The sequence below is a fragment of the Rhincodon typus genome, chromosome 11 (assembly GCF_021869965.1).
Source record: "Rhincodon typus isolate 14 chromosome 11, sRhiTyp1.1, whole genome shotgun sequence".
Classification (NCBI taxonomy): domain Eukaryota; kingdom Metazoa; phylum Chordata; class Chondrichthyes; order Orectolobiformes; family Rhincodontidae; genus Rhincodon; species Rhincodon typus.
In genome coordinates this window covers 22,996,525-23,017,148 of record NC_063342.1, presented here as the reverse complement: position 1 = coordinate 23,017,148, position 20,624 = coordinate 22,996,525, and the positions used below count along the sequence as shown (strand labels likewise).

At 40.4% G+C, this 20,624-nt stretch overlaps 1 protein-coding gene across 3 annotated transcripts in view; it reads left to right on the top strand.

The window, feature by feature from the left end:
* The window catches only part of urb1 (URB1 ribosome biogenesis homolog), a 102,567-nt gene that overhangs the window by 49,064 nt on the left and 32,879 nt on the right, over positions 1–20,624 (top strand). For all 3 annotated transcript variants that reach the window (XM_048603012.1, XM_048603014.1, XM_048603013.1), the window contains 9 exons: positions 1,545–2,409; positions 3,333–3,537; positions 5,807–5,993; positions 6,085–6,143; positions 8,456–8,646; positions 12,904–13,014; positions 13,107–13,170; positions 14,133–14,301; positions 14,483–14,585. In XM_048603012.1, the coding sequence (XP_048458969.1) occupies positions 1,545–2,409; positions 3,333–3,537; positions 5,807–5,993; positions 6,085–6,143; positions 8,456–8,646; positions 12,904–13,014; positions 13,107–13,170; positions 14,133–14,301; positions 14,483–14,585 (1,954 nt within the window). The remainder of the gene's footprint in view (positions 1–1,544; positions 2,410–3,332; positions 3,538–5,806; positions 5,994–6,084; positions 6,144–8,455; positions 8,647–12,903; positions 13,015–13,106; positions 13,171–14,132; positions 14,302–14,482; positions 14,586–20,624) is intronic.

Genomic DNA, 20,624 nt, shown 5'->3' with positions numbered 1-20,624 from the left:
AATGTAGTTTCATAAAGGCTGGTTACACTTCAGTATGTCACCAGAATGGCCGTTACCCACATATGAACTTACACAGCATGGGCTGAATTCTCAAAGAACAGGGACAGGTGACCAGGCCTGCGATTTTTGTGCTGCCAGCCCTCGCAATGGTGTAACACCACGATCCCGACTGTGAGCTGCTGGCTCAGGTCACACCTGTCAAGTGGTGCATTTTCAATCGAGGCTTTCTTCCCTTGCCAAGTCGGATTTCCAGTTGGCATGTGGGGAGTCCACATGGCCTAGAGCACATCTAGGCCAACATGGTACACTCAGGTGGGGTGATTGGACATGAAACCACAAAAGACCCAATCTCCTCCTCATATCCATCAGGTAACAGCTGCAGCTTCAAGAACACAGCAATATAACAATGGTTAATACAAAAATAAGGAAAACTCATCTGTATTTCTCTTTCTTTCTTTCTCTTTCTTTCTATCTTTCTCTTTCTATCATTCTCTTCTCTCTCACTCTCTCTTCTCTCGCTCTCTTATCTCATGCATTTCCTTTTCTCGTGCTCGCGCTCTTTCCTCTCTCTCACGCTCACACCCTTTTCTGTTGCTCTTTCTATGTTTTCCTCTTACCCTTCCCATTTCTCTCCTTCTCCTATTTTCCCTTCACCATCATCATTACTTTGACAGATGGTGGGTCTGCCAATGTATGAGTAATGCAGAATCTCCAGTTGACTCTCCATCTTTAGGACCTTGCAACTCAGCGATTCGGCACCCTGGCCTTTAATTGGTCACTCTTCTAGTTCTGGGTACCACAGGAATATGCTGTATGGAATCAGAACACATTCCTAGCCTCCCTGTGTTTCGCACACCCAGAATGAAAATTCAGCTCTCGTTGATTTCACTTGGTTCCGATGTTGTACTCATCTGGTATTCATAAATATGTAGGGCATACTGGTTGATCAGCTGGAAACCATGATTAATTTCTTTTCCCCATTATCCAATTCAGGGATCCTGGGCTCATGCTTCTATTTTTGTTTCCCTAACTAAGGTAGATTAATTGCACAAACTTGACAATCAAAGCTAGGACCTTTATTGCTGTAAGATAAGGGGCGAAATGGATTCTGAGTCCTTTTTTTTGGTTGAAATGATTGTGTCTGCATAAAAGCTAGAGAACATGATCTATGCATTGAGTGTTTATTCTGTGTTGTTGCATGCTACAGAGACATTCAGTTGGAGGAGATTTTCTTTGATTTGTACAGTGCTGGATAACATCGTGGGGAATTCAATATTTAACATTATTGCTAATTTTGTAAATAAACTCAGCAAGCCAGTTTAGTTGTCTGAAAGACGTTTTAGAAAAGGCTGATATTTCTGATGAGACATGGTCAGAACCCAGTTTTGTACTTGAAAATATTGATTCTTATGAATAATCCCATCTCAAATTTTAACTTAGCTTTTCCTTCCAAGGGCTAACTTAATTGCATATATTTGCTTCAGCTTTATCCTTGCTGTAATTTTCACTGTTTATGTTGTGTGTCGATCCACTGTTACTTTCAGGTCCTGGAAAGCATGTTATTGGCCATTTTTAAACACCCAACGCTGGAACAGTGGTTCTTGGCTTTGGAATTACAGACTGCAATACCACATAGCTTAAACCCTGTCAGTTTCAAAATGCTGTCAGCCCACCTCACTTCTGAAATCCTGAGCCTCCTCCAACAGAGTGCTCCATCATTGCATCGACTAGGTCGCATGGATGTAGTGATGACTTATTTTAAAGCTATCGCTGAAGCTGCATTGAAAGAACTTGAAATGAGAAAAACGACTGAAGAGAAATCAACCGTGAGCAATAAGAAGTCCTTACCTTTAAAAGGTCTGGAGATTTTGCATGGCTATCTGGATACAACTCAGCTCAAAGAACTTGTGACATCCATGTTGGAACTCCCAGAAAAATGTTTAGCCATCCAGACTAAGCCTGAGAATGGAGGTGATGGAAAGAAACAATTAACCATGTATGGGAAGATTTTGGTCCAAATCCTTATAGAAAATAACCAGGAGTCTCCAGGCAGAGGTGATCTGGTGCTATCGTGTTACCATTTCAATGCTTTAGGTACACTTTTACAGTCTTCACACAGTGAAGAGTTGGAGAAGGTTCTTCTTGGAATCCTAAAGAAAGAGCCGCTCTTTGCACAACTCGTGAAATCAGATGTTTTTCTTCATTGCTTGAATCGCGTGACTGAAACTTCCCTCTCGATTTGTGAGATACTCATTCAACAGAGCAGCACTTACCTTTTACAATTCGAACTTTGGTGCTTAGTTGCAGGGAGAATGAAATACCTGCAGAGCAATATGGCTGTTTACCTTTCACTGTTTAACATGTATCTACAGCACCAAGGAAAGAGTGACTATGCCCGACCAAAGAAAGGTAATTAACATTTTAATGTATTCTACTTGTACTCATCTAAGCCTTTCAATTACATTCTCTTATTTTGGGGAAACACGTTAAAATAGATTAATTGTTATCATGAATATGTCACAATTTGAATGTTTTACTTGTTAATGACAGTAAGTTATTGCTGTAGTGACTAGGGATTTGATGGATTAACTTTTAAGGCCCCATAGCTGCTGTCAAAGGCTGTAAATTGGGGTGAATAGAACATACATTATCCTGAAGATTCTGCAACAGTTGCCATGGTTTCTTGTCAGTGAGGCTTCTGGATGTGGATGATCCATTGGATTATCTAAAGCTATAATTACAAATATACAAACAAGAATAAGCTTCTCAGCCCTTCACACCTGCTGATTGTGGCTGATCTGGTTTTAATCTCAACTCTACATTCCTGCATATCCCCAAAAATCATTCGACCCCTTGTTCATCAAGAGTCTGTCTTTAAAATATTTAAAGATTCTGCATCGACTGCCTTTTGAGGAAGGGAATTCCAAAGACATCTCTGTTTTAATGTTATAATTAATGTTATTCTTGGCAGAGAGAAAGTGAACCTTTAGTGATAAATCTGTCTAAAATGTTCACCTAAAAGAGGAAATAACTTCAATAGATGAACTTTTGTTTTAACTCAGTTGTTAGAGGATGTCTTTCTTACACAAAAGTAATAAAGTGAAACAGTGAAACAGAACAAATGCTGGAAAAGGGAATTAGATTAGTTTGGTAGTTGTTTTTGACCTGGGCAGACTTGATGGATTGAAGGGCCTTTTTCAGTGCTATAGCCCTCTATGACAATGCCTCTGTGACCGCGATTGAATTGCTATCATTGTGACATGCCTAGTAGGACCAAGTGATTCATTTAGCATTTTTGCAACATCTAAAGATGATATTTTGTCCTAATTCAGTCTTTGCAGATGTGCTGATGTTTATCAAAGCAACCATGTGGAAGAGACTTGTAAGCTCTATTACATCAGACGATCCATCCAATGAAGTTGATTTGCAAATGCAAGTACTCTCCAGATTAGTGAAGTTATTGCCATCTCACACCGATGTGTCATGTATTATGGAACAGCTACCTCCAGTGCTGGAGAAAACAGCCAGTTCTTCAAGGTAGATTCCTTCATTTGCTTTGAATGTCAGTTCCATAGTGTCTCTAATGGTATTAAGTGTCTCAAGGTGTCACACACCAATGTAAGAAAAAAAAATCAAAGGAGGAGTTAGTGGAAAGGGTGTCCAAAATCTTGAGTAGAAAAATGTTGAGGCTCTTTAAGCAAGGGGAGGGGTGTGTATATAAGGTATTTAGAACATGGAAATCCAGTGATTTAGCTGCACAGATTCAAATATTCTTGTCAGTGGGTTATGTTTCCCAATGTAACTGAATTTTCTGCTATTTTGATGAATTGTGAGAAAAGTTAGTATTAGTGAAAATTTGTAGCTCGCGTTGTGGATGCACTTGTTCATTTGCTCGCCGAGCTGGTTGTTCCATGGTGCGCAGACATTTTGTTACCGTTCTCGGCAACATCATCACTGTGACCTCTAATCGAAGCATCGGTGTTCCGCTCCGTTCCAAATTTATGTGATCCTCTGGTGTGATGGGTCTTGTCACTTACAGTTCTGTTTTTTAGCAGCGGTCTATTTCTATGTTTTTGTTAATAGAGTCCTGTGTTGCGAAGCAGGCTTCCAGAAATTCCCTTGCATGTCTGGTGTTCGCTTGGCCCAGTATAGTCACTTCGTCCCAGTCGAACTGACGGCCCTCATTGTCAGTGTGCGTCGAGATAAGTGAATATTGATTGGGTCTTTTTACTGCCAGCTGGTGTTCGTGTATCCTGGTCGTCAGGAAGGTTTCCTCTCCATTTGTCCAATGTAATGTTTATTGCGCACTCTGCATGAGATTCTGTATATCACGTTAGTCTTGTTTACTGTCAGTGTGGGGTCTTTAGTCTTTGATAGCATTTGACGCCATGTTGATGTAGGTTTGTGTGCAATCATGATTCTGTGCGGTCAAAGGAGCCTGATTGTCATTTCTGATATATTTTTGATGTAGGGTAGCGTTGCTGGTGTCTTTTCTGTTGCACTGTGTCCTCTGACTGTCGGTTGTTTTGTAGGCATCTACGGATGAAACTTCTTGGGTATCCATTGTCCGTAAATCCCAGAACTCCAGAGTATGGAAGAGGAACACCTGCACAAAGTATTTACCAACAACGGATACCCAAGAAGTTTCATCTGCAGATGCCTACAAAACAACCGGATACGGTACAACAGAAGACACTAGTAATGCTACCCTACATCAAAAATATATCAGAAATGACAGCCAGATTCCTTAGGCTGCACAGAATCGTGATTGCACACAAACCTACATCAACACCGCATCAAATGTAATCAAAGACTAAAGACTCCATATCGAAAGTAAACAGGACTAACATGATATACAGAATCCCATGCAGCGAGTGCAATAAACATTACGTTAGACACACGGGGAGGAAACCGACGACCAGGATACACGAACACCAGCTGGCAGTAAAAAGACATGACCAATATTCACTTGTCTCGATACACACAGACAATAAGGGCCATCAGTTCGAGAAGTTGGTATTTTTAATATAATTTTGTAAGAATCTGTAAATGATTCCAACCAAATAGTGGATTCTAAGCAGCTGTGGTTTTCATCCCATGAAACCTCGAACGGAAGAATGATAACTACGTTTAGGTAGCACCTTTTATTACTTTCTGCTGTCTCAAAGCTTTTTGAAGCCTAGTTTCTGTTGTGATGTGGGCAATAAACTGCAGAAGTTTTGAACATGGCAAGTTCGCTTGGATGGAAGAAAATGGTAGTTAATTAATTTTCGGTGTCAGTTGAGGGAAAGCTGTTGGTCAGGGCGGTGTAAGAACTCCCTTCATCATCTTCAATATAGTGCCATGGGATCTGTTGTATCCCCTGCAAAGGCCCGCAGTGTAATATTTCAGCTGAAAGACAACACCTTCTGCAGTGCAATATTCCTTTAATGCCAGCAATAAATAAGCTCACAAATCCATAGCATGGAAGTCAAGCACATAAACTTTCAACTCAGAAATAAAAGCACTGCCCATTGAGCCAATTGCTGAATGAGAGCTAAGATGTCTTTATTCCAAGACAACATTTATAAATGTTTTGGTTTTTCTGAAACTCTGTTGCATAACCCTCATAAATTTATAAGATTGTTAATCATACAATATTTTGCATTTGTGTACAATGCATTTTTGTGAAATACAAAGGCTTTGATGTTAGACCATAACTTTTTTTTTTTTACATCCTCTAGAGAGTGTTCCGGTTTCAATTTTCTTCTAGCTTATATTTTTAATAAAGTATCAGATTCTGTAAAATTGAGTCACTTAATTGCAGGTGGATTTTGGCAGATGCAGTCTGCACTGCATTGGGGCACAATCCTGAAGACCAGCGATCCTGGAGAAAATCCATGTTAAAGGCCTGTCTCCGGTGGGTAGTTGCCACCTATAGCAACAGCAAGGATCAGGAGGAGAGCATGCAGGAAACTGAAATAGCAATGCTGGGCAGGGTACAGGAGCTGGTGGTAAGTGTCACAATTATAGCTTCTTTCAAATTCAATCATATTCCACTGCTAGAAACAAAGACGTTTCGATTGAATTCTGTTCCGTTTGCAGGTTTTAATCGGTGAGGTTGACTCAGATGAATGGAACAACTTTTTAAAGAAAGGACTAAAGTAAGTTAAAGTATAAATTATTTTTAATAATATCTACACAGGGGAGTGCCTTGAAAATGATGTCCTTTTCACAATTAAACAGTACACTTGTGATACAACATATTGTTGGCTCCGAGAGTCTAGCTGTCTTGTGAAGGAATGCTGGGTGGATATGTGTATACTTATGTATACGTTGCATATTTGTGTGTATATGTAAAAACTGTAATTGGATATTCAGTGCTTAGCATATCTGACAATATCTAATTATAAGCATGTATCAATAAATAGCTGACAACACGTGGTCAGCCCACTTGTTCAGATGAAGGAATGGTGCTGCCAGACTTAAAATGGAAAGGATTATTAGCATTCTTTATCATTAATGCTTCTTGCTGTCTTCATCCTCCTTCGTCCGTTCAGATGTCGGGTGGTAGGTGGCATGGTAGGGACTGTTTGATATGTTAAGTCAAAAGGAGTTGAATGTGGAAATGAGACAGTTATGAAAACGTTTGACAAGAGATGGCAATGTAGCTATAGTAAGGTCAAAAGTGGAAAATGTCAAGAAGAAGAAAGAACAGTAAAGGAATGATAGAGGAGTCACAGTCAGGAAGATGTGGAAGTGAATACAGATATGGAAGTGATTGACTAATATATTCTCAGTAATTGAGATTGTGGACTTGATATCAACTGCTGCACCAGGCGACCTGATTTAAAATTGGCTACTGCTGCAACAGTTTGCCAGGAGTCTGGGGATTCAGCAGTGAAATGGAAGAGGGAGTTGCCAAACTTAACATGGTAAGTGGTGGTTTCAGCACATTTTGTGGGCTGGCTGTCTCTTACATTTCAGTGCAAGGAGAATGAGAAGAGAACACAGAATCCTGATGATAATTTTAAAATTATTTGTCCTTGCCATTCCTTTTCCTGGCCACTTGAGGGAGCCTTTATCTCCCCAGATTGTCTTAGAATCATAGAGTTATACAGCACGGAAACCGACCGTTCAGTCCAACTCGTTCACGTGAACCAGATAACCCAATCTGACCTAGCCCCATTTGCCAACATTTGGCCCATATCCCTCTAAACCCTTCCTATTCATGTACCCATCTAAATGCCTTTGAAATGTTGTAATTGTACCCATTTCTATCATTTCCTCTGGCAGCCCATTCCATACACGCACCACCCCCTGCATGAAAAAGTTATCCCTCAGATCCTTTTTAAATCTTTCCCCTCTCACCTTAAACCTATGCCCTCCAGCTTTGGACTCCTCCACCCTAGGAAAAAGACCTTGGCTATTCACCCTATCCATGCCCCTCATGAGTTTATAAACCTCTATACGGTCACCCCTCAGCGTCCAATGCTCCAGGGGAAATAGCCCCAGCCTATTCAGCCTGTCCCAGTAACTCAAACCTTCCAGGCCTGGAAACATACTTGTAAATCTTTTCTGCATCCTCTCAAGTTTAACAATATCCTGCCTATAGAAAGGTGACCTCTTGTCCCCATGCCCTCCAAATCATGGGCCTCTTCAACTTCCCAGTGGATTGTAGCTGTACCCAAGAGTTTATGGCTTTGGCCTGCTGCTACTAGGGTGTTCCTTTTGTATCTGCCAGCCAGTCACTCCTTGTACCCAGCTACCAGCTTGGAACAGAAGCTAATGTCTTAGTCCATATTGAGAACTACGTGTGATGGCACAGCCGCACGGTAGACCATGGATCTGGAAGCAAAGGTCAAGAAAGAGATCAAGCAAAGAAATTGGCAAGGCAATGGAAGGTGACTTCAAATGAAGATTTAAATTGCCAAAGAAATAGTAAGAGTGAAAGGAAGAAGAGGACGAGCAATAAATACAGGGAACGTTGAACAAATAGGCATTGGGTGAAAATTTCAAATGCAGGAAAGATACTGAAGGAACCAGGAGACTGATGTTATGTGTACCGCCTACAGGTTTGGACAAATTTCTTTCCAGCTTACTGCATTTAAATAGAAGCTATTTTATTTAATAGTTCAGACGACTGGCAAGACCTGTGCCAAATTAGTTTCTATAAGACCTGTATATTAGAAGAAGAAAAGGCTGAGGAAGTTGAGTTTTGAGGTTTGGAGTTCTGTAAAAGTATAAGTCGGAACATAAGTTGATATGGTGAGTTTTTATTTTAACACGTTGCAAATGCAAGGAAACAAATGAATGTAGACAATGTAGGCATATTGTATTGGGAGCTTAAAAGTGGCAGCTTCACAAAAGGAACAACCACAGAATTATTTTGAAAACTTCACTGCATAAATCAGTGTCTCTGAAAACATTTCTGATTATATTTCTCCTTTGAATGATTCCTCTCTTATAATGGCAGGTACCGCTATAGAGATTGGGCATTTATGGAAGCCCTTCATAAACTGGTACAAATATTGTATGAGAACGAAGACCTGGCTCAAAGTTTGATCCCACTGCCCATGATTCACATGATGATAACAAATCACTCTCTGTTTCTGCCAACCATGCTGAGGGCCAGAGAGGATCTGGATGAATGCAGAAAAACAAGAGGTAAGGCCAGATAAAGAGTGTCTAGGCATTGGAAGAATCTTCTTGGTTTTCTCTCTAGAGACGTCATTTCGAAGTATGTGCTTGTAGAGAAGTGATAGCGTAGTGGTAATGTCAATGGGCTGGTCGTCTGAAGTGCAAGGCTAGTGTTCTGGCAACATGGGTTTGAATCCCACTATGTCAGCTTTGAATTCAGTAAAAATCTGGAATTAAAAAGAGCTAACGTAATGGTGACCATGAGTTTAAAGTTGTAAAAACCCATCTAGTTCACTGAGGGTTTGAATTGTGTTGTCCTTATCTGGTCTAGCCTATTTGTGACTCCAAAGTTGCAGCAATGTGGTTGACTCTTAAGTACCTTTTAGGCAATTAGGGCTGGGCGTTAAATGCTGGCCCAGCTAGCAACACCTGTGTTCCATGAATGAATAAAGAAAAAGAAAAATTCTTTATATTTTTGGAAGGGGGTGTATAATGTTAGAATTATAGCATTTTGTGAAGATTTCATTTGATCATTATAAAAAAATGAAAATAAATAATTTGCTGTCTAAGGACAAGTGGTTTACAGTAGCAAATTTCCAGCACTTGGTTGTTTAAAGATTTCTTTTAAATTTTATTATAAAGAACTGATATGTCAAAAGCATTCTTCATGATAATTTCATACACTGTTCAGCAAAATGCAAAGTTCTATTTTGGAAACAAGATAATACACGTGAGATTTTGTAATTTGACTGCTGCTTAGTAAGTGATTAGTTCCTGCCAGCTGATCCATTTTAAACCTGACCTACTGTCCTAATTCTATCATGTAACATCAAACCGAATGACAAGACTCCATAGCTGAGAAAGCAGCTCCAACAGAACAGAAAAGTCAGAGCAAGGTTAATAAAAATATGGAGAATGCTTTGTATAATTTTAAGAAGTCGTGCAAAGTTAGATTTCTCATTCATTGAAAAGTGGAAAAATTCCTGTTTTATCTCAGCTATCAACCATTTGGTAACAAAATCATATCCTTAAAAATTGGAAACTCAAAGCCATTCATTTAGCTTTTTCGTTAATGGCTTGTAATTGTAAAGAGGAATGTGCACTCCTTATCCCATTAAAAGCTGAAAGAGATTCCTGTAAAGTGTTCAAGGCTTGAATGGCCAAATCTTCTGAACTTTGATGTCATGGATAATGTTATACAGTTTTCTATTCAACGTAGCCTATGCACATTTTCTATATAATGGTGTGATGTGAGTAATTCAGAGTGAGAGTACAGAATTCAGTCTATCAGATGTGAATAACATATTGCCAATCATGGAAAGCATTCAGTCTTCCTTTTTACATTGCCCCGTCCATTCTCCATTACCTTAATAGCCTTACTTTGCCAAGACGTATTGCCAAGGCCCTTGAGAGGATGCAGAGGGCATTTACTAGTCTTTGTCCAGGCTCGGGGATTTCAGTTACTGAGTTCGGCTGGAAAGCTGGGGTTGTCCTCCTTGGAACAAAGAAGAGGATGGGAGATTTGATAAAGGTGTACAAGGTGACAACAGGTTTAGTTCCAGTAAACAGGGAAAACCTCTCCTCGTTGGTTAATGGTACAAGGATTTAAGATTTTGGGCAGCATCTGTGAAGGAAAAAACAGTGTTAACATTTCAGGTCCGGTGACCCTTCCTCAGAACTGATGGTGGCTGAGAAAACGTCAGTTTATATGCAGAAAATGGGGAGGTTGGTGGGGTAGGGAGTAAACGATAGGATAGAGCCTATAGAGAGAGAAGAACAGTTGGACAGACAAAGGAGTTGATAATGATCAGGCTGGGAGGATGAATAGTTGTTAATGGGGACTATTAGTGACTAACAACAGGGGGTGTGTAATGGCAGGCTATGTGATAACAAGGCCTGGTGTGTGGGGTAGGGGTTGGGAGAGTTTAGGCCCTAAAATTATTGAACGTGATATTGAGTCCGGAGAGTTGTAGGGTCTCCAAACGGAAAATGAGGTGTTGTTCTTCCAGCTTGCGTTGCGCTTCCCTGGAACACAGCAGCAAGCCAGAGATAGAGATGTTGGCCAGGGAACAGGGAAGTGTGTTAAAGTGGCAGGCAACAGGTAGTTCAGGATCTTTTTTGCGAGCAGAACGTAGATGTTCTGCGAAGCAGTCATCCAGTCTACGCTTCATTTCCCCAATGTAGAGGAGACTACATTGTGAGCAATGAATGCAGCAGACTGGATTCTGGGAAGTGCAGGTGAAGTGTTGCTTCACCTGGAAGATGTGTTTGGGCCCTTGGAATCTTGGCAAGGAGGAGGTAAATGGGCAGGTGTTGCACCTTCGCCAGTTACAGGGGAAGGTGCCATAGGACTGTGGGGAGATGTTGGGGATGAAGGAAGTGTGGACCAGGGTGTCCCGGAGGGAACGGTTCCTGCGGAAGGCAGACAAGGGAGGGGAGGAAAATATGTGGTGGCATCTCCTGGAGGTGGTGGAAATGGCATCTGATGATCTTCTGGACGTGGATGCTGGTGGGATGGTAGGTAAGGTCAAGGGGAAACCCTGTCGCTGTTGCAGGAAGGAAAGAAAGGGTGAGGGCAGAAGTGCGGGAGATGGGTCGGACCCAGTTGACAGCCAGGTCAACAACAGAGCTGGGGAATCCTCGGTTGAGGAAGAAGGTGGACATTTCGGAGGCTCCCTTGTCGAAGTTGGCCTCATCTGAGCATATGCGACAGAGACGGAGGAACTGAGAGAATGGGATGGAGTCTTTACAGGAAGTGGGGTGTAAGGATGTATAGTCCAAGTAGCTGTGGGAATCAGTGGGTTTGTAGTGGATATTAGTGGCCAGTCTATACCCCAGACATGGAAATAGTAATGTCGAGGAAGGGAAGGGACGAGTCAAATCTCTGACTCCCCTCCCCTCCCTTGTCCACCTTCCGCAAGGACCGTTCCCTCCGGCACACGCCGGTCCATACTTCCTTAACCCAAACTCCACCGCACAGCACCTTTCCCTGTAACCGGCGAAGGTGCAACACCTGCCCATTTACCTCCTCCCTCCCCAGTATCCAAGGGCCCAAACATACCTTCCAGGTGAAGCAACACTTCACCTGCACTTCCCAGAAACTAGTCTACAGCATTCACAATCACAATTGTTACAGTGCAGAGGGAAACCAGTTGGCCTTTCTGTCTGCACTAGCTTGCATTTTACTAAGCACTATTCTGCTGTGTACCCATGCAACTTTGCACATTTTTCCTTTTCAAATGACAGTCTGATTTAGCTTTTGAATGCGTCACATGATCTGCTTCCAGTACACACTCAGGAAGGCACCAAGATGTTAACCACGTGCTGCATGAAAAAGAATTTCTTATTTCGATTTCACTTCTTTTGCCAATTACTATAGAAGTGTGCCCTCTTGTTTTCAATGTCTTACAAGTTGATACAGATATTTTTTCCCTACCTGCTCTGTCCAGCCCCCGCATTTTTTTGAATGCCTCTTTTAAATTTTCTCTCAGCCTTTATTTTTTCAAGATAAATATTTGCACGAATCTTCAATACCTTCATCCTTCCTAAAGTGAGATACTCAGAACCAGACCCAATGCTTTAGCTGAAGCCAAATTAGTGTTCTGTACAAGTTCAACATAACCTCCTTGCTCTTGTATTCCATGTCCCTATTCATTAAGCCTACATACATTTTGAACTGTTCATCTGATACCTTATAAAATGACTTCTAAGATCTGAATAGTCCACATCCCTTGCATTCCCTTCATCAAACATCCCTGTTACTTCATAAAATAAAACTCAATTGGATTTGTCATGCATAATCTACCTTTACAAATTTGTGCTGGTCATCCTTAGTTAACTCAAACCTCTCAAAGTGTCTGTTGATTAATTTTCACTGATTATTGTTTCTAAAACGTTATCCACCACCTGATGTTAAACAAATTGACCTGTAGTTACTAAGAAAGAATCGACATATTTTCTTAAACAAGGGAGTCATGCTGTTATAACATGCCTCACAAAGGAAGAGTGGATTTGATTCTGACCTGCTTAGCACAGATAACAGTATTACATTTCTTGTTTGATAGCATGAATCTTGAGTATTGCTGAAAAATAGCAGTTTTTGTCTTGCGCTCATCAGATAATTCTCAGATAAGCAAAGTATAGGGTAAACAGCACTTGCACTGAATGGGAGGAGAAGTTTGGTTGACAAGTGGCCACTGACTGTTCGAGGTGTTGCACAAAAGATGAAGTCGCCCTGTTCCTGGAGACTTCTCATTTCAAATTTTGATTTGGTTTTCCTTATAGATGCTCTGGTTGATGTGTTACTGGTTTTGGTCAGACAATGTCCAACTGTGTGTAACAGCAATCATTTTGGTATTTTGTTGGGGGCTTATGGAGCAACGCTTAGTAACACAGGTAAATCGCTTAGTTCTGAATTTAAATTTCACACAACTGAAATGCAGACGTGATTATTCCAATTTGCTTATCTACCCCTTTCCTTTGCAAAGATCAGAAGCTGCTGATGATCCTGCAGTCTTATGAGAAAAACAACATAAGTCTTGCTGAATACAGGTGAGTAATCCTCCATGTTCAAGTTATATTTATTACAAAAAATCATGAAAATGCCCTAGTTAAATTGTGAGCAGCAGAATGTGAAAACTGTAGGCTTCTATTTCAAAGCATTTCATTACCAGAGGCCATTAAAGAAGAAGGAACTGCATTTGCATAGCGCCTTTCATGATCTGAATTATGCCGAACAGTATTTTACAGCCAGGGAAACGCTTTTTAAGTTGTAGCAGCTAATCATTGCACACTCAAATCCCACAAGCATCAGTCCCATCATGCAGCAACACTGAGTAACTTCTTGAACTTTATGAAATGTGCAACCATCTTTTAAACAACAATAAACAGTGCCCCTGGAAATTGGCCCAATCATTCAGACACCTGTACTTGAGTGAAACGTAATTGTAAGTCATAAAATATTAGCTATTTTTAACGTTTTTCTTCCACAGGATGTAGGCAATGCCAGCATTTGTTGCCCATCCCTAACTGCCCCTGAACTGAACACTCAACTGATATAGCAGGATTGAATCTGTGTCCCCAGAAAATTACCCTGGGCCTCTGGATTTATAGTTCAGTAACAAAACCCCTACACCTGCATTGCCCCTAAATCCCGATAAGTGGAAGATATTTCTGATCTCTTATTTTCCAATAAGACTTAACACTTCTGAAAATAAACTAAATAAAGAGGAAAAATTGTGAAAGGTAGTTGTAGAAAACTGAAAATCCAAATTCCTTTGGTACAATAATATTGCCAATACTCCCTTATGAAGAAATTCAAATGGAACATAATGAGGTATTTTTATTCACCAAATAATGTGTTCTGCTTCATTAATACATTTTTCACAATGCAGTATTTTACTTGTACACTTCAGGAAGCCAACCAAGTTTCCACAGAGTATTGTAGTGCTGCCTTTTAAACCTAATTTCACACTTGTAAATCAGGTAAATGGTGTTAAATGTCTGTTTCTCAGGCTGTTGCTTTGGGGTCCAGCTGCTGTTGAGCACCACAAGACTTGCAAGAGCCTGGGGCCATCCTTGTGGCAACAACCAGGCATGGAAGAAATCCTGTCACTTCTGGACAAAGAGAAAATGTTCCAAACAATTGTTAACTTCCCTCAGTGTCGCTATCTCCTGCCACAGGTGCATTTAGTTGTATTACTATCAATTATTTGTGTTTTTTTTTTAAACTCTTCATATATCTGAGGATATTAATGTAGGCTTGTGTAAAGTCCAGATAATTGGCAGATCTGATTTTATGACACCTGTATGTTATGGCGTAGTCAGTTCCAAATTCATATTGTGAACGTTTTGTCTGTTTCAGGATGGAAAACAGTTAGTATCCAAAGAGTCTAGTATTAAGGAGTCCCACAATCTCTATGATCCTTGTTTTTTGTTGCCCCTCTTCAGTGCATTAATTACATCAGGTATGTAAAAATGACTTTTTAAAAAGATAGTGCTTCCAACTGTAACTTGTTGAGCCTGCCTGAAATGATGGAATGTTTGAAATCCAATCTTTTCCTTGTAAAAACATAACTTAAGACCAAAGCTTGAATGAAGTCAGCCTTAGTGTTTTTAGCAAGATCTAGAGCTATGTGTGAGCTTTATTCAGTTGAAGTATTCTGATTGTATTCCTGTATTGCCATATGCTAAACCTCAATGAATGACGGTTTTCATAATTTTCTCAACACTTTCACAATGCATGATTTGGATTAATATGCACTAATTGTAAGTATACCTTTCAAATGTTGCAAATTGTTTGGGAATATCTTAATTTTAGTGACAAAAGATATTGGCCAGACAAGTGTGCCCTCCCAAATCACGTGAGTTTGATTATGCAAAGGGGGACATTTAATAGTAAACCCTATTGGCTGAGGGGATGCTGCCACTATTCCACTCTACCTTGATTAATTCCGTGATGGAAAGACCCACAGATGGCCTTCTTCCTCTGCTGTCAGATGAGATCCTCAAGTAGCCATTCAATGGCTTCATCCCATCACCACAGGTTTTAACCCAGCAGGCTGTGGGCACACCATAGGGGAATATGACCAGTAAGTCTGTGAAGGACTACTTGCAGGCTACCACGATGATGAAGTGAGAGGATTAGGATGATGCAGTAACAGACATGGCACAAAGTTCCATTGGTTGACCTGATTTTAATTGATTAAAAAGAGCCAATCATGCAAATATGAATGATGCCCATTGCTTTTATCTTTTGTATTCTACAGCTGGTGGCCATCTATAAAGTACCATCGTCTGTTTTGTGAACAGTGCCCTCGTAAACCTCTGTCCTCCCCACCCCAGTGCTGTCATCTCCTGACCTTGGGTCCAGACATACTTTTATTGTTATATTATATATATCTCAATATATTAATGTTATGATATACTATAACATTATTATATAATATTTTATGTGCCAAAATAACAAATTGATTTCTGAGGAAGGGTCACCGGACCCGAAACATTAACTCTGTTGTTTCCTTCGCAGATACTGCCAGACCTGCTGGGCTTTTCCAGCAACTTTGTTTTTGTTCTTGATTTACAGCATCTGCAGTTCTTTCGGTTTTAACAAATTGATTTGTAATTACTTCAGTTTAGTTACATGGCCATACCGTACACAACATGATACTCCCTTTGAGAAACCTGTGCTCAAAGGCCAGGTACTCAAATGGACTGCAGCTGTTCAGAAGGGATTAGCTGAAACAGAATGACAAACATTACCGGTTGTTTAAACAAATCATAAATACTGAAATAACTGCACAGAGGCTGGTATCCCATCACCAAGTCACCCTTTATTTATTTGTGCACAGTACACTGGCTGTGGCCAGCCAGCTCCAGTCAGTTGCCTGAACTGAGGAGATTTCTCCTGGCTAAATTGGTCAGCCAGGGCTTTCATGATTGGCCCAGGTTAACAACCCCAATCAACAATCTCATAGTCAACAAGGTCAACCTGGTTCCAATCCCTACAAATACAAAGCAAACAAGCATGATCTAAGCAGAGCCTCTTTCACTGAAGTAATCTCTGTAAACTCCACTCCTGTTGCATTGATTGACTAATTTCCAATTTATTGAGGACTTCCTGGGGCCACGAACTGACTACAATATCCGTGACTCTGGGGTGGATGCCTGTTTTTTACTGAGAAGCTTTGGCTTAGCCAGAGCACCTGTCACTTAGAGTAACCAGATTTTTCACCGAGAAAGAGCTTTGTTTAATAAGATGGAAAAACTTAGACAAAAGTTCAGAAAATCTTTGAGAAATTCAAGGGAATTCGTGAAGGGAGACTGATATTTTTTCTGAGGTTATGCATCATTGAACTTAAACTTTAAACAAAGTCACCATAGTCTTAGAGCTACTCTCTCATGAGAGACAGAGACAACTGGTGGTGGTTTAACTTGAGAGTCACCCCCATCTCAGGGGAGGGGAGAGGTTGAGAAGGAGAATCCTTCACAATAACCTCAGCCAGTGCAGGAATTGAACCCATGCTGTCAGGGTTACTCTGGCATTGCAAACCAGCTATCCAGCCAACTGAGCTAAACCCTTTAAACAGTTATGAACTAACCAATTACACCTTTGAATTGAATGCAGCTTTTGCTGAATAATTCACAACTAATCTTAAACTGTCTGTCATTCTTGGGCAGAGCTGTTGTTGTCATTGCACTAACCTTCTCCCACACTGACTCGAGTATTCACGAGGTTCCATAGACAGCTTGAATAATAACATTTATCGTTTTATGTAGCAGTTTAAAAATACTCATTTTACAAAGTGACTCCAAATCAGCATTATCAAACTACTCATACCAGTAATGAAAAGATTAATCGAAGAGACAGGATTAAGCTGACTGATTAGAAAGAGTCAGCATTTTTAAACATATTAAAAAATTTAAAACATTTCGACGTGTAAAATTTCTTGATAATTTGACTTAAGAATTCACCTAATCAGAGCACTAAGAGACCAGTCAGCCAAACTAAAGCCTCTCCATGTGTGATTATTGTTGTTTTAGATTTGGATTTTCTTTAAGGGCATTGATATTTCTAAAATGAGAACATGAGTAACACCAGATCATTGAACCCCTACAGTGTGGAACCAGGCCAGTCAGTCCATCGCGTCCACAAAAACCCTCTGAACAGGCGGCACGGTTGCTCAGTGGTTAGCTCTGCTGCCTCTCAGCGCCGTGGACCCAGATTCGATTCCTGCCTCGGGTGACTGTCTGTGTGGAGTTCGCACATTCTCCCCCCGTCTGCGAGGATTTCCTCTGGGTGCTCCAGTATCCTTCCACAGTCCAAAGATATGCAACTTAGGTGGATTGGCCATGCTACATTGACCAAAATATTTAGGAATGTTAACATTAGATGGATTAGCCATGGGAAATTCAGGGTTACAGGGATAGGGTGGAGAGGTGGGCCTGGGTAGGATGACCTTCAGAGGCTTGGTGTGGATTGGATGGCCCGAATAGCCTGCTTCAACACTGTAGGGAATTCTATGGCCAGATGAATGAACGCTCTCAGATATCAGTCCAACACTGGAAGTCTACTGAACCTAACCTAGATACTTGTAATCAATCCTGATTGCTTGATATTTTTTGTTGTCCCCACAGCTCCAGAATTATCTATATTTGTATTTGGTGAAATCTATTTTCTAACTGATTTCCTGCTGTTGTACTAGCCATCATTCTTGAGCTTGTCAATTCGGAAAATATTAGGGCTGGGAAATGGAGCATTCCGATGTCAAATATAGTGCAGACAGTACAGAATGCCGCTTACTTTGCCTTAACCAAACAATATACTTTTGCTTCAATCTCCCAAGAGAATGTATGAACACTTTTCTTCTGTCCTTGCTCAGTTTTTGGTTCAAGGAGTCTCCTTTACCATAGAACAGAAACATGGTGGTCTCCAAAAAAAAAACAAAATTATGGGAATGTGCAGCATTAAACTGTACAGCTTTGTCAGTGAGTTAGTGAGGAAACACAAAATTCTGGAAGTGAATGGAAAATAAATAAGAGACTGTAGGAGAAAGTCCAGAAGTTCGGAGTGGGAGTGGATCAGATTCAGAAATCTTATGATAAGGTAGGTAGGATGAAACCAGCATTAAGTATCAGCAAGCAGTTGTTCACCTTTGGAGACAGTGACGACTGAGTGAAATTCAGGAGTTATGTGGGGACAGAATATTGAAGTTTGCATTGTTAGAGGTATTTTCATGAAAATGAAGATTCATCAAGCCATATAGTTAAGAGAATTTGAGGAGTCCAACAGAGAGTCTGGGATAATAAAGACAAAGGTGAACAGCACATGGCCAAGGATATGTGAAAATCAGGAGGGAGCTGACAGCTAAGCTTGATACACAACATTCGCAACACAAAGATATTTCGGGATACTTGTGCACAAAACACATAAAGCAAGCAGGCAGGTGCAGCAGGTAATCAGGAAGGCGAATGGAATGTTGGCCGTTATTTCAAGGAGTTTGGAGTGTACAGGTAAGGAAATCTTACTGCAACTGTGCAAGGTGTTGATGAGACCACATCTGGCGTGGTCAGTGAGCAGCTTTAATCCCCTTATTTAAGGGAAGTTATCATTTCATTGGAGGTAATTCAGGGAAGCTTTACTAAAATGACCCCTGGTAAGGAGGGATTGTCTAATGAGCAAAGGCCAAACAGATTGGGACTCCACTGGTTGTAATTTAGAAAAATGAGAATTCATCTCATGAATATATAGAATTCTTAAGGGGCTTGACAGCGTAAATTCTGAGGATATTTCCTCTCATGAGAGAGTCTAGGACCAGATGGCATAGTCTCAGAATAAAGGGGCACCGATTTAAGACTGAGATGAGGAGAAATTTCTTCTCTTAGCGAGAGTTGTAGGTCTTTGGAACTCCTTGCCACAGAGATCTGTGTGGGGGGTGCAGTCTTTGTGCATATTTAAGTCTATGATAGATTGTTGATCACGGTGACAGGGAGAGGGATGTGCAGAATGTCAGATCCACAATTATCTAATTAAATGGTAGAGCAGGCTCAAGGGGTCAGACAGTCTACTCCTTTTCCTATTTCTTATGGGGAAATGATTATGGAAAAAGATCGAGCATAGTTGCATTTGCTAAATGAGAAACATGGGATGAAGTTTTGACTGTGTACAAGTCGATGAGTTTTGACTGAGTTAAAAGTGAGCCCATTACCTCATTTTCTGTAACAAGTGAGTCATGGCTGCCAAGTCTAATTTTATACAAAGCTCTGATCATGTGCCATCCAATTCATCACATACACAGATTGTATTTGAAATGTATTTCCTCACAACAGTAGCACTTTCTACAGTTCTGGTATTTTTAAAAAAGAGTAGCACTAAACATTTGTGTCTTGCCTGTTGCTGGTGTAATTCGAACTTTATTCCTGTAGGTCTCTTAATATTTTCTTTTGAGCTCTGTCTTACTGTTCCCTTAAACCTGTGCCAGTTAAGTTTCTGAGTTTGAATAAATGTCATATGAACTATCATTCTATCGCAAAGACATACCATAAAAAGATCACAATACGCAATTGAGGGTACATGCTCATTATGAGACAGCCAGTAGTGAGCCAACTGAGTTTTAAAAATTTTAGCTTTCCATAGTTGCAGTCAAAATAGTCTGATGAGATTTAACAAAGTAAAGCCATTTTTCAGCTAACCCTGTCTGACTATTTCACTGTCTGTGCTGGATCTTAAATAAAAATGTCATGCTCTCTCCATTAGTTATGATATATATAGCTGCTTTGTAAAAAGTAGTGACCTTGAAAAATGTAGGAGACGACATTTGCCTGACATAAATCTGTCAGTGAAAGTTTCTTTATCATTTTAGATGCATTTCAATTTTCAAGGTTGTTAAATGTAATGGTGGTTTTACGACTAGTTCAGAGTGAATTTGTCCTGTTCAAGGGTGTAATTTCTCTCATTTTAGAAGGCACATGTTTTTTTTTAGTTCTGCAGAGTTTGATGTCAACCTGAAGGTTAATTTTTTTTTCTACTTTTAGTAACTCGAAAGGCAGTCATCTAAGATTGCATACTGTCAGCTCAGATCCAAGTCTTTAGGAGCACAATGCAAGAGGCCATGGACACCCGTTGTGTCACAGGCCCTCAGGCAAGACCCCATCATGGAAGCATGATTTATTAAAATCAGCCTTTCTATGTCATCTTGGCGCAGATGCCTGAATTTTCATCAGCTAAGGGAGTAACACATTGTCAGGATATCATCTTTTCAAAAAGACATTCAGTCAAGTTTGTACCAGTGGTTTTCCATCGATGTAAAAAAAAATCCATGGCACAACTGGGTAAAAGCAAAAAATTTCTCTTCTTTCTATCTGACATACTTTTCTTCATGAACCAAGATGGATTAGTTGTTATTGAACTGTTTTAAACATTTTGCTTTTTATAAACCAGTTGCATAATTCAAGTTAACAAGGTGCAGGGCTGGATGAACACAGCAGGCCAAGCAGCATCATAGGAG